The 13,910-nt window shown below is 41.0% G+C and overlaps 2 protein-coding genes across 3 annotated transcripts in view; one reads left to right on the forward strand and one right to left on the reverse strand.

The window, feature by feature from the left end:
• Window positions 1–7,281, forward strand: part of cebpz (CCAAT enhancer binding protein zeta) — a 50,217-nt gene extending 42,936 nt beyond the window's left edge. The window contains 5 exon segments of the mRNA XM_038814556.1: window positions 3,038–3,231; window positions 3,579–3,665; window positions 6,249–6,307; window positions 6,592–6,673; window positions 6,949–7,281. Coding sequence (XP_038670484.1) covers window positions 3,038–3,231; window positions 3,579–3,665; window positions 6,249–6,307; window positions 6,592–6,673; window positions 6,949–7,091 — 565 coding nt within the window. The 3' untranslated portion in view covers window positions 7,092–7,281.
• The window catches only part of LOC119975081 (protein CEBPZOS-like), a 36,070-nt gene continuing 28,687 nt past the window's right edge, over window positions 6,528–13,910 (reverse strand). The window contains exons 2-5 of one of the 2 annotated variants that reach the window (XM_038814589.1): window positions 9,980–10,123; window positions 8,018–8,062; window positions 7,180–7,263; window positions 6,528–7,049 (exon numbers count right to left, since the gene is read on the reverse strand). In XM_038814589.1, coding sequence (XP_038670517.1) covers window positions 7,184–7,263; window positions 8,018–8,062; window positions 9,980–10,123 — 269 coding nt within the window. In that variant the 3' untranslated portion in view covers window positions 6,528–7,049; window positions 7,180–7,183. Of the gene's footprint in view, window positions 7,264–8,017; window positions 8,063–9,979; window positions 10,124–13,910 lie in introns of both variants that reach the window. The other variant, XM_038814599.1, reaches the window with a different exon arrangement.

A 13,910-nucleotide genomic window follows, 5' to 3' on the forward strand; every position in this document is an offset into this window, starting at 1 on the left:
AGAAGGCCACCATAATTCCAATACCAAAGAAGAACAAGGTAGCCTGTCTCAACGACTACCGACCGGTGGCCTTAACGTCTGTTATCATGAAATGCTTCGAACGGCTAGTCATGAGACAGATCACTGCCAGCCTTCCAGGCGGTCTCAATCCACTGCAGTTTGCCTATCACCACAACCGGTCTGCAACAGACGTTATCTCACTGGCTCTGCAATCAACATTCGAACACCTCCACAATAAGGACACGTAAGTAAGACTGCAGTTCATAGACTACAGCTCCGCCTTCAACACCATTATCCCAACAAGACTAATAACCAAACTCTGCAATCTTGGACTTGACCACTCCCTGTGCAGCTGGATCCTCGACTTCCTCACCAATAGACCGCAATCTCAGGATGGGCAACAGCACCTCCGCCACAATAGTCCTCAACACCGGAGCCCCGCAAGGATATGTGCTCAGTCCTCTACTCCTTATACACCTATGACTGAGTGCCAACATTTAACTCCAACTCAATCTATAAGTTTGCGGATAACACAACTGTGATGGGCCGCATCTCAAACAACGAGAATCAGACTACAGGAGGGAGATAAATCACTTGGTTGAATGGTGCACCGAAAACAACCTCTCTGAATGTTGGAAAGACCAAGGAACTGATCATCGACTTCAGGAAGCGCAGCGCGACATACATTCCCATCTGCATCAATGGCTCTGAAGTGGAGATGGTCGATAGCTTTAAGTTCCTGGGGGTCACCATCACCAACAGTCTGTCCTGGTCCACTCACGTTGATGCACCAGTCAAAAAACCCCAACAACATCTCTGCTTCCTGTGGAAGCTAAAGAAATGTGGCATGTCTCCATCGACTCTCTCAAACTTCTACAGATGTGCGATAGGGAGCATCCTATACGGCTGCATCACAGCCTGGCCTGGCATCTGCTCAGTCCAAGATCGCAAGAAACTGCAGAGTGTGGTGAACTCAGCCCAACGCATCACACAAACATGCCACCCCCACTTTGATTCTGTTTACACCTCTCGCTGCCTCAGGAAGGCAGACAGCATTATCAGAGACCCCTCCTACCCAGGCATTGCCTTCTTCCAGACCCTTCCATCAGGCAGAAGGTACAGAAGTCTGAAGGCTCGCACATCCAGACACAGGAACAGCTTCTTCTACACAGCTACAAGACTCCTCAACGACTCCCCCTCGGACTGATCTGTTCCCTGTAAGAACACTATTCATGATGCCCTATGCTGCTGTTGCTCATGTATTTGCTTTGTTTGGCCCCTTGTTCCACACTGTAACCAATCACTGTTTTGTCGATGTACCATTTGCCAATGTTCCCTGTTGATTATTCTTGTGTCGACTATGTACGTAATCTGTACGTTCCTCGGCCGCAGAAAATACTTTTCACTGTACTTTGGTACATGTGACAAATCAAATAAATTTTTTTTAAAAATCAAAGATTATCAGCAAAATGACTGCATGTTGGTTTTACATTGTTTTGCGGGTTGTGGGTGTTGCTGGTTAGGTCAGCATTTACTACCCATCCCTAGTTGCCCTTCAGAAGGCAGTGGTGAGTTGGCTTTCTTGAACCACTGCAGTCCCTGCTGTGTAGGTATGCTCACTATACTGGTAGGGAGGGAATTCCAGGATTTTGACCCAGTGACAGTGTAGGAATGTTGATATATTTCTAAGTTGGGGTGGTGACTTGGGAGTGGAACCTCCAAGTGGTGGGGTTCCCAGGTATCTGCTGCTCTTGTCCTTCTAGATGGTAGTGGTTGTGGATTTGGAACCTTGGTGAATTCCTGCAGCGCGTCTTGTAGATGGTACATATGGTTGCCACTGTTCGGTGGTGGTGGAGGGATTGAGTGTTTGTGGAAGGGGTAGCAATCAAATTGGCTGCTTTGTTCTGGATGGTGTCAGCTTCTTGAGTGTTGTTGGAGCTGCACTCAATCGGGCAAGTGGAGAGTATTCCATTACACCCCTGACGTGCCTTGTAGATGGTGGACAGGCTTTGCGGGGTCAGGAGGTCAGCTAACTTGCCATAGGAATCCTAGCCTTTGATGCTCTAGTAGCCACACAAACTCCACAGTCACCCAAGGCCGGGATTGAACCCGGGTCTCTGGTGCTATGAGGCCCCAGTCCTAGCCAACACGCCGCCCAATACCAAACCTGCTTGATGGATAAGAGATGGGAAATAATGACCATTGCCATTAGAGATCTGCATGTCAGTTTTCCAGTCTAGGACTCCTACTGGCTAATGCTGATCTCTGCTCACATTTTTGTTGACTTGTTGTAAGCCCAATGAATATTGTCCAATTGATCTATATATCTATTTTCTCCCTTGCTTACATTAGCAGTATTCCAGTGGAATTTCTTGTAGAAGAAGGCAGAGTTTATATGTACAATAACTGTAAGTTTCTAATTCAGAGGTCCCTTCAGTTTTGTTCAGTTTATTTTACCTAACTTGTTAAGTGAATTTTAAATGTCTCACTGCATCCACAATACAGAATGGAGGCAGCAAGTTGAGTATTAGAACAGTGAAGAAAGAGGCCATTCGGCCCATCGAGTCTGCACCGACCCACTTAAGCCCTCACTTCCACCCTATCCCCATAACCCAATAATCCCATCCAACCTTTTTTGGACACTAAGGGGCAATTTAGCATGCCAAATCCACCTAACATGCACGTCCTTGGACTGTGGGAGGAAACCGGAGCACTCATAGGAAACCCAGGCAGACATGGGGAGAACGTGCAGACGCCGCACAAACAGTGACCCAGCAGGGAATCGAACCTGGAACCCTGGTGCTGTGAAGCCACAGTGCTAGCCATTTGTGCTACCGTTCTGCCCTAGATAAGGGAGAAATTCGTGGCATTCTAGCAGAATACGATGACAAACTCAAGTGTGTTTTATTATACTTTAAAGCTTGGAGAGGAAAAACAATGCTTTTACATTTGATAATTTTACAACCATGCAGTTCTTATTGTTGGGCAATGGCTGAATGCTAATGTTCTTTAATGCAAATGTTCACTATTTTCATAGTAATATGAAACAGAAATCATCAAAAGATGTGATGAAACTTGAAGAGCAAGCCAATTCAGACCTAGATGATGAGGATATGGATAATTTGGATGATGAAGAGATATCACTAGGAAGCTTGGATGGGGATGATTTTGAGGAAGTGATCGGAGAAGAAGGAGGTGTATTCATGGATGAACCAGATGATGATACAAAAGGTACTATTCACACTTGCTGTAATATTGCATAAAAAATCTTACTTTACAACATAGGCACTTTTTAAAATCCTGATATCAATGAGATGAACTCCACAGGGAAGCTATGTATTTATTAAAATCTTAACTTTTATAAATCATCTACTTGAATCTGATGGTACTTAAGTTGATAAATGAAAATTAACTAGGAGATAATACACACTGAACATTGTTTTATTTTCAAATCTTGAAGAAGCATTTGAAGGTAACTGCATTTTCAAACTTCCTGTTTGCACAAAACTATAATCAATAAACAGATTTTTCAGTGTAAATTATTTAACCAGAAATACTTTTTTCATGTTAATATATAGAGGTTGACAGTGCAGAAATCAAGAAAAGTAATAAGTCTGGTAAAAGGAAAAAAGGAGACAACTTGGATTTTGCCAAATTTGTTACAGGTACAAAATTACTTGGAATTTGAATTTTATTAGCATTTGTTTTTTTTTTTACACCCTCTGCTTTGTAAAACACTTGTATCTTTAGAATAATTCTAAAGTTGGAAAAATACCTTTGGGAGTTTTACTCTCTCACTAATTTCACTTCTCCTGAATCACATTATGCTTTCACTAGTGTTAAGATATTACTTATCCATGCAGCCTGGCAGTGTGTCAACATGTTATTTGACTGTGTGGAAGGAATCACTGGATACCACCTGAAGTGTGAATCATGGCTGATTATAGTTCCCTAATTGAACAGTGATGATGTTCTTGTGGCGAATTGAGCTAAGTCACTACCTTAATAGCCACATTCATGTCTTTGTTGCTTCCACTTCTGGCTTCTCCAAACCTCTCCTTGCTGCTCCTCATGCTCTATCCTCTATAAACTTTAATTGACACTAAATTCCAGTAGCTGCATCTTGTATTACACTGATATCACATTTCCCTATTATTTGTTTCAACCTTCTTGCAGCATATTGTTTCACAATCTTGATCTTCATTTATATATCACTCCAAGACTCCATCACATAGTACTGCAATCTCCTAATTCTATGCGGCAGTGCATAGCACACATCCTCCCATATAGCTATTTATGGGAGTATTCCGCTATATGCACCTTACCATTCGGAACATATCTTACCATTGCCACCCTTCAAAAGCCTGCCCACAAATGTTCTTTATTAGTCTCTTCAGTCACCTCCCATAATTGTTTTACCTTTCATGGTCTAATTCTATCTTGGAAGTTCAGTATTTTCACCAACTCCACCATGATGGCACCACCAAACAAATCTCCTTCAGCCCCTTCCCCCAGTCAGCATTCCGTGTGAGTGCTCAGCTGTTCCCTCCATCATGACATCCTGATACACTCCTACATCACCCACAACTCCATCTCCTGCCCAGGCAGTCACAGAAAGTGCGACATGTGCCTCTTTACCTACTGTCTGTTCAAGGCCACAAACACTCCTTTTAGGTGAAGCAGAGTTTCACTTACACCTCCATCAATTTTGTCTACTGTATTTGTTGCTCCCATTGGGTACTAAATGCAGGTTGGGTGACCGCTTTGCGGAATACTTTCACGTAGTCCACAGCATAACCCCTGACATTCCTGTCGCTTGCCATTTCAACTCACCACCTTTCTCTCTTGCCCACATGTCTGTTCTTGGCCTGCTGCAATGTTCCACTGAAGCCCAGTGTAAACTGGAGGAATAGCACTTCTTATTCGGCACTTTAAAGCCTTCTGGGCAGTTCAACAACTTCAGACTGAACTCTCCTTCATCTCAACCCCCCTTTTTTAATCCAAATATTTTGTCCCAAAGCAGCCCCTCACCCCACAGGGCTACCTGTCACTTGTTAGTTTGGCTTTCATAGAACGTTGATCTTTGTCCTGCTATGAACACAAATTCTGCTATATTACCTTTATGCTACTAACAGCACCTTCTTTAGTCCTTAACACTATTATTAACATTTCCTTTGTCTTGTGCCCAAAATTTCTTCAATGAATCTCCTAGCTCCTACCTATGCTTGATCTTCTACTTTGAGAGAGGGTGGAGCAGGTGGAATAACCAGCATAAAAACATTAGATTTTTCCCACTCATTTGCTCTGAAGAGTCAGAAGGACTCAACATTAACTCTTTCTCTCTCCACAGATACTGCCCAACCTGCTGGAATTTTCCAGAATTTTGTTATTTCAGATTTCCAGGATACCCAGTATTTTGCTTTTGTTATGTTAACCACAGCTTGCTGATTTTATCACATGCTTTAACTTTGAGCTCTACAAGAAGGGAAGTCCTAGATTCCCTAGTCTGTGACTCATTAGTTGATTCTTGAGGGAAGAAAAATTAACATTTTCAGGTGGGGACTAGGTTGAGGGGAGGAGAAATGTCTGGAATTAAGATCAGTCCTGCAATTTCCTGACTACCATGTAGTTGGTGCTGAAGGAATATTACTGCATTGGGGGAGGATGGAGGTATATTCAGCTGTAATGGGGATATCTGACTGACACTCAACATTTCAACTTTTAAAAAGGGAAATTGTATTTTGGGAAACATAACTGACCATCTATAGAACCATATGTTGTCATGATTCATTGCCTTCAGAAGAGTGTGGCACCGGAATGGTGAAATTCTTCCATAGTGTAGAACATTTCCATAGAGATGTACATTTTTTAAAATATTGGCTTGCCTGATTTTCTTCTGTCATTGGAAGAAAAAAAATATTGAGCCTCTATATTTGTAAATACATGTTTTAGGATTATATTAACTCTTAGAGAAAGTGGGGGAAGGGGTGAAGTAGTTAAGTTTATTTTGTGTTGACCAAGTACTCACCATCCTATTCCTCAATACTTGCATGGAAATGCAGAATTGGTTTATAAACGCTTTTATTTCCGTGCAGCATAAATAAGAAACTTAAAGGGAATTTTTGAGTGATTCATGAGTTTTCGATGCATTAGATTCTTGTGTGAATTTCTGAAACTGAAGCTAGAGATTAATTTTGTTTAGTGGTTATTTACTTCTTAAATATCCTAAAATGTACACATTGTTCCAGGAAAGAAACATAAAAAGGGTTTCAAGGATGATGCCGACATGTTTGCTGCTGCAGAAGAGGTGAGTAGTAGACTGTCTTTTGCATAAATTAACTAAGGTGACATTAATAGATTACAACAGTCCTGCTACACTTGACTATAGTTCAGGCAGTTATTTAATATGCATGTGTAAATTGCTTCATTGATTTGTAATCTGCCATCTTCCAAGAAGTATGAGTATTTCTTGTAAGTTATTTAGAACACAAAGCCATACTGAAATAACTGGTGCTGTTTAATGCAACAAGGGTGAAAAAATATTGTTTTAATGGGTTTTGCAGTTCTTTAAACATTTTGTCCTCTTTACAGTTTGGCTATTTGCTGGATGAAAATGCAGGATCAAAGTTTGACAACATTGGCATAAACGCAATGGCAAACAAAGATAAAGCAAGTAAGTGACTGCTGTCAGTATAAAGAGAAAAAGGTTACGTACTTATGAGTCAATAGTAATTTTGGACTTCAGCATACAAAAATTTGTGTACTCCATTTTTGAAATCTTCAGTTTAACATCTTAAAGATTTTATTTACATGATTGTGTCAAGATCTCTCATTCTCCAGTGGCTAGATACTAACAATGTAAATTTATCTTTTATAGAAGCTTTATTTGGAACTCTAATGGTTGCTCACTACTCACTCACTCACTATCAAACATGTGTTATTTCCCAGGTGTGAAGCAGCTACAATGGGAATCCGATCGTGATGCTTGGATCAGAGGCAAAGATACACGAACACTTCGTAAGCAGAAGAAAAACTTCAAGGCCCAGAAACTGCAAAATAAACAGAAAAGATTTTTAAACAAGAAAAGATGAACAATGTTTCCTAAACCAGTATTTATAAAGCATTGGTCTCCTACCTTCCTCCCAAGCCAGCTTTTATATATTTAGACTTTGTACTTACATATTTACTGTTTGTTGGACCAGGTTTCCTGATCCTGTTCTCGAATTCCATAAATTCCTGCCCACTCATTGGATTTATAATAAACTGAAAATTGTAAAGAAATACATTTTGAATCTAATTATAAAATGATCTGTACTTTTGGCCTTGAAATCAGCCAGCATAAGGAAATAGTCCCTCTGGTTTGCACTCCCCCCACCATTAAAGGCTTTTGGTACAGTTTTAAAGCAAAAGTGGAAGAGCATAGTCACATGACGTGTACAGAAGACAGACACAAGTGCTAATTGCAAAGTGCAGATTAAGTCGCTATCTTGTCCAACACTTGGCTAGTAAACACAAGCTCAAGCACATAATAGCACAGTGCATCAATGGTTATCACTGCTGCCTCACAGCGCCAGGGACCCGGGTTCAATTCCAGCCTTGGGTCATTGGTTGTGTGTTGTTTGTACATTCTCCCCATGTCTGCTTGGGTTTCCTCTGGGTGCTCTGGTTCCCTCCCACGGTCCAAAGATGTGCAGGTTAAGGTGGATTGGCCATGATAAATTGCCCTTTAGTGTCCAGGGATGTGTAGGCTAGGTTATGGGGATAGGGCAGGGCGGATATGAGTAGAGTGCTCATACGAGGGGCCGGTGCAGACTCGATGGGCCAAATGGCCTCCTGTACTGTAAGGATTCTATGAAGCTGCATTTGCTCTCTTATTTATGTTTTACTCCCCATAGAAACATCCTGTTTTAACACTAACTTTATAAATCCAACTGGACTAAAGAGTTGCTTAGAAACTTCCAAAACATTTACAGTACCATCTAATCTTTCTAACCTGGGCTGAAGAAATAGTACTCACCTTCCAAAATGGAGGGAAACCTTCTATTTACGGTATGTCTGAACTCTGGGGGAGGAAAAAAAAAATCAGCTGCACTTGGCCTCAAATAACATGGAGATTAAATAGAATACAAATAATCAGCCAAATGCAAACTTGCTCATGGAAAATGGATTTGATAAGAGGAATTCAAAATCATGAGGGGTCGGGACAGTAGATGGGGAGACTGTTCCTATTCAAAGGAACGAGAAGACAGAGATTCAAAGTAATTGATAAAAGAAGCAAAAGTGACACAGTGGCACAGTAGTTAGCATTACTCCCTCACAGCTCCAAAGACCCCAGTTCAACTCTGGCCTCGGGTGGATGATTGTGTGGAGTTTGCACATTCTCCCTATGATCAGGAGCTGCGGTTTCCTCCCATAGTCCAAAGATGTGCAGGTTAGGTGGATTGCCCATGCTAAATTGCCCCTTAGGGGGGGTTACTGGGATAGAGTGGAGGCATAGGTTTAAGTAGCATGCTTTTTCCAAGGGTCGATGCGGACTAGATGGGCCGAATGGATTCTATATTCTATTTCAAAGAAAAACTTCTTGCAGCAACTGGCTAAGGCCTGGAATAGACTGTGCTACAGTGTGGTGGAATCCAGTTCTATTGAAGTATTCAAAAGAAAGAATGGACAAGATAAACGCTAATGCACTAAGTGCATTGCTCATTTGGAGAGATGGTGCAAACACTGGCCCAAATGGCATCTAGCGCTGTAACAATTCTCTGATTCAGTGTCAAATGTGAATGTTAATTTTCACAAGACACTGAAAACATCTGCAGCTGGGAAGCAGCAATACGCGTTAATAGTCGTGGCATGAAATGAAGTTGGGGCTGTTAAAAGAAGAGAAAATTTGATATAGGTATTCAAAATCATGAGTATTACCTGAAGAGGAAACATTTGTAGGGCTATGGGCAAAAGGTATGGAATGGCACCAGGTACATTGAAGAAGCAAAGGGACAGCACAGCCAGTATGGGCAAATTGGCCTCCTTTGTTGTATTGATACTGGACAGAAACCCCAATATTTTATTTTAATTTTGTGTGCTATGACTGTGAGAAAAAGATACTTCACTCCAGGAGTGATTTCACAAAGAAATAGGGATACGGTACATTAAAAACAAACTTTTATTACTAACAATATTAAAAATATCTTTAACATCACACCAGAAAATAGCTTAGAATTACTTAAATGATTCGAATCAATACAGTAACCTTTAACTGCTCTTTATTCCTACTCAAACAAAAATCTCAGCTCAATCCACTGTTAAATACAGTTGGCACTCCGGAATCGCTGCATTACAGAGATGTCTGGATTTTCTACTTTGAGAAAGAGATCTTTCAACACTACTTTAAAGAAAATACCAGAAACTGGCTGTATTTCTTCAGAAGCTGTTCCAGCACATCATCTAGCTACACTCTTCTGAACTGCCTGGAAATAAACTGCTAATCTATCTACAGGCATATCATTTAACTGAACTGAGATGCTTGACATCTGCTCACATTTCCAACTAAGACTCCACTAACTCTGCTTTTCTGTAAAATGCCTGCCACCTTGACTCCCCTCAGTAATTAAATCATCTTACCAAGCTAAAACCTAATTAACGCCACAGGGAATCCCCTTAATCCAAAAAACATTATTTTTGCCCAAGCTTTTACGATGGCCTAATTGCAGCCCTAGTATCCAAATTCTTTCAACCCAAGATTCTTTAAAAATACTACTACCCAGGCTTTTATTCCTTACTACACCAAATACCTATAAATACATTGGCTTTCATCACACCATTCTATGATTCTAAATGCATTTATTTTTGTACTTTAACCTGATATTTTAGCAGAAAATATAAATAATGAATCAATTCACTGAAGAAAAGTTAATCAGTCCTACTTTATAGGTGACTAAACTATGAAGGAAGATGTTGGGGTAGAAGTAGCAGTTATCCTTACCTTGACTGACATTCATCCTATGAAATAGCCAGTATGCTCCAACTGCTCCTGCAACCTCCACAAATAAAACTCCCTTGAAGAGTTTTCTTGCTAATGGTTCCATAGTTCTAGGTGTCATTCTTAACAGGGGGATTCCATAAACAGCTGGTGATAAGGTACAGAAAAGACTTGCATTTATATTGTATCTTTCATGTCCTTAGATGTCCCAAAGTGCTTCACAGCCAATGACATGCTTTTGAATTGTCGTCACTGTTGTGATACAGGAAATGTAACTTTCTCACAGCAAGCATCCACAAAAGGCTATGTAATAAAGCTGATCTGTTTTTAGTCGATTGAGGGATAACTATTGACCAGGACAGAAGGAATTACTCCACTGCTCTTATTATTTGTGATCATTTACATCCACCTAAGAGGACGTTTAAAATCTCATCTGAAAGAAGACACTTCTGAAAGTATAGCATGCTCTCAGTATTCCAATGGAATGTCAACCTTGATATTTTGTGCTGAAGTCGTGGAATGATACATAAACCCATAATCTTATGATTCAGGTGAAAGTGCTACCAACTAAGCCAAAGAGTTAAAATATTAGCCTATTTCAAAGGTCGCAATTTAATAGTTCATTATTAATTATGTACTTAATCTTACAAGGTATAAGAGAAAACAGATTTTTTAATTGTCATGTACATCTTTTCCCTAATGGTGATCTGCAAGACAATTTGCATCTGTGGCTGGTGAGCGGATGGAACACTGTGCCACAGAGTAGTAGATCTGGCTCTAACTTATTATCTTGACTCTGCCAGTTTTAAAAGAAAGCAAACTGGCATTTGACTAATGCGATACTCCTTTGATGGTTATAAGAATGCAAGATAAGGGTGAATTACATTGATTTTCCAGGGTTCTCACCCTGGCTACTTTTGCAAACTTGACCCTTGCATCCTGACCTTTTCATGGATGACTCGATCAACATTATAGTCCTGACAGAAACCTGGGTGTCTAATTACACCACCTTGCCCCCATGTGATTTCACAGCTGCAATACTGCTGCACCTGGCTCCTCAGCAATTCCAAAGAACGCTGCTGGCCCCGTCTTAGCTCGCCGGCACTCTTCCCAATCATCCTTCTCAGCTCCCTATCATCCCACTAACTGCTCTCCTCTATTCAGACCTTCTCTTCCTCCTCCTTTCCTCCAAGTGACGTCCGAGAATTGCTTCTGGAGATAGCTGGCCCTGTTTGGCATTCGACAGCTGATCAACTTGGAGTTTCAAGTCTGGCTGAGCCTTTGGCCTGTGGCTTAGTTCAGCCTGTAAACATTTCCACCCTTGAGTATCTTTCAATTGATCAATAAAAATTATTACGTAACTATTTAATGAGTAGGATGGGAATAGAGGGTTATGGACCCCGGAAGTGCAGCAGGTTTTAGGCAGGCATCATGATCGGCGCAAGATTGGAGAGCCTAAGGGCCTGTTCTTGTGCTGTATTGTTCATATAGACTCATGTAATTTACAGTGCAGAAGGAGGCCATTTCGGTCCATCGAGTCTCCACCGGTCCTTGGAAAGAACACCCAACTTAAGCTCACGCCACCACACTATCCCTGTAAGCCAGTAACCCCACTAAATCTTTTGGTCACTAAAGGGCAATTTAGCACGGTCAATCCACCTAACCTGCACATCTTAGATAGAGTAGACAGTCAGAGACTTTTCCCCGGGTGGAACAAACCATGACAGGGGACATCAATTTAAGGTGAATGGTGGACGATATAGGGGGGATGTCAGAGGTAGGTACTTTACCCAGAGAGTAGTGAGGGCATGGAATGCACTGCCTGTGGAAGTAGTTGAGTCGGAAACATTCGGGACCTTCAAGCGGCTATTGGATAGGTACATGGATTACGGTAGAATGATGGGGTGTAGATTAATTTCTTCTTAATCTAGGACAAAAGTTTGGCACAACATCGTGGGCTGAAGGGCCTGTTCTGTGCTGTATTTTTCTATGTTCTATCAATGAACATAATCTCCTATGGTGAAGTTGAGAGAAAACAAAAGCAGATTACTCTAGGTTAATTCTCTGCAGATATACCAAAAGCAGCAGTGAGACAATTTAATTGGAGTATGACTTGATGGTCAAAACACTAAACTAGAATATGCCATAACAAATCAGTATCAAAGTCTGTTTTTATTCAACCATTAATCCTTTTTCCCATCAAGGATCACAGCATTCCTTAGATCCTGATGTTATGATGGACGTCTTTCAAACAGGACCAGTTGAGTAACTTACAATGTCGTTAATTATATGGAAAAGCAAATTTCTCTACACTTAATTCCATATCTTCTAAAGCAGCCAGTGATTTATTAAAATAAACAGGCATGTCACATAATAGATGCACCGGAGGGTGCTCATTGTGCCCATCCAACAGAACTTACAATTCTCTCAATCTATTTAACAATTTTCCTTTCATGATTCCAGCGTTTCTCATCTATTTATACAACCAATTCAATAAAACTGCGTAGCAAACTCCTCCTTGCTCTTGCTGGATGATGAATTAATGGATAAGGCCTTCTCTTGGCTCCAGTTACTCCTTAATACACAAACAATGCTCTTAAACTTTTCCCTATTGAAGAAAAAATTGTCATTATCTTTGCTGTGAGGACACAAATAAACCCACCAGAAACTTTACATCTTAACCTCTGCTCTTACTCTCCCTCACAGTCAGCTTGTTCAAGTTGAACAGTGTGCAACCATGGTATGGTCTTCAAACCTGAGCCAAGCGTCAAATTTCACTTCGAATGTGCAACTATGTAAATGTTGTTCTCACCAACTCTTCAGTTAACCCCAAGACAAGCTCCAACTTTGTCATTTACATTGTGCCTGGAGCCAACTACTGCTCATTTAATTAAACAGGCTACACAGCTCCCAAAGCTCTGATATTGAAATTTATTTTCTTACTTATAAATCTGTTCATGGTCTTTTACATCTGAATGCCTTGTCCAGCCCAGTCATCTTGCAATCTGTTTTTCCAACTGTGCTCTATTTGGTTTCTTACCCCACCTCAAGCATCAGTGACTTCAAGCATTCACAATCTGGCTCCACTGAATTTCCTTCCTAAACCTGAAACATTCTCTAACCTCACCACCTTCAAGAACATCCTCATCATTGGGTGGCACAGTGGTTAGCACTGCTGCCCCACAGCTCCAGGGCCTGGGTTCAATTCTGGCCTCGGGTGACTGTCTTGTGTGGTGTTTGCACTTTCTCCCAGTGTCAGTGTGGGTTTCCTCCGGATGCTCTGGTTTCCTCCCACTCTCAAAGATGTGCAGGTTAGATGGATTGGCTCTGCTACATTACCCCTTAAGTGTCCAAAAGATTAGGTGAAAATGAATTGAAAAGGTGGGGTTACTGGGATGAGGTGGAGGCGTGGGCTTAAGTAGGGTGCTCTTTGCAAAGGCCGGTGCTGACCTGATGAGCCGAATGGCCTCCTTCTGCACTGTAAATTTTATGATTCTATGAAAAGATTTTTCTTTGACTACTTTAACCCACCACCCCTAACATTCTTCTCAATTCCTACTTGGCATTTAGCATCTTGTGTTGTTATAATTTATAAATGCATACCACATAGTCGCTACAAAATAAAGAGCCGGGTAAAACTCAATGTAATAGAACTCAATGTAATGTCACAAGAATAAATTCATTATCTACAATACACAAGAGAAAAAGAACAATTTCACACATTATGAATAATCCCTGTCTTGAATCTGATTATCTTGCATTAAAGCCAGGAACAATGACAGTGCACAAGTAGGAGTTATTGCTGTCCCACTGTATGGCTAACTTCGCCAATCAGTGGTCAGACAATCCTTATCCCCTAACCACAACTGGAAGTACCTGCCTGTACGCAAATACAGCCCTCAGTATCTGCCTGTACGCAAATACACTGAGCCCT

Source organism: Scyliorhinus canicula, chromosome 1, assembly GCF_902713615.1.
Source record: "Scyliorhinus canicula chromosome 1, sScyCan1.1, whole genome shotgun sequence".
Classification (NCBI taxonomy): domain Eukaryota; kingdom Metazoa; phylum Chordata; class Chondrichthyes; order Carcharhiniformes; family Scyliorhinidae; genus Scyliorhinus; species Scyliorhinus canicula.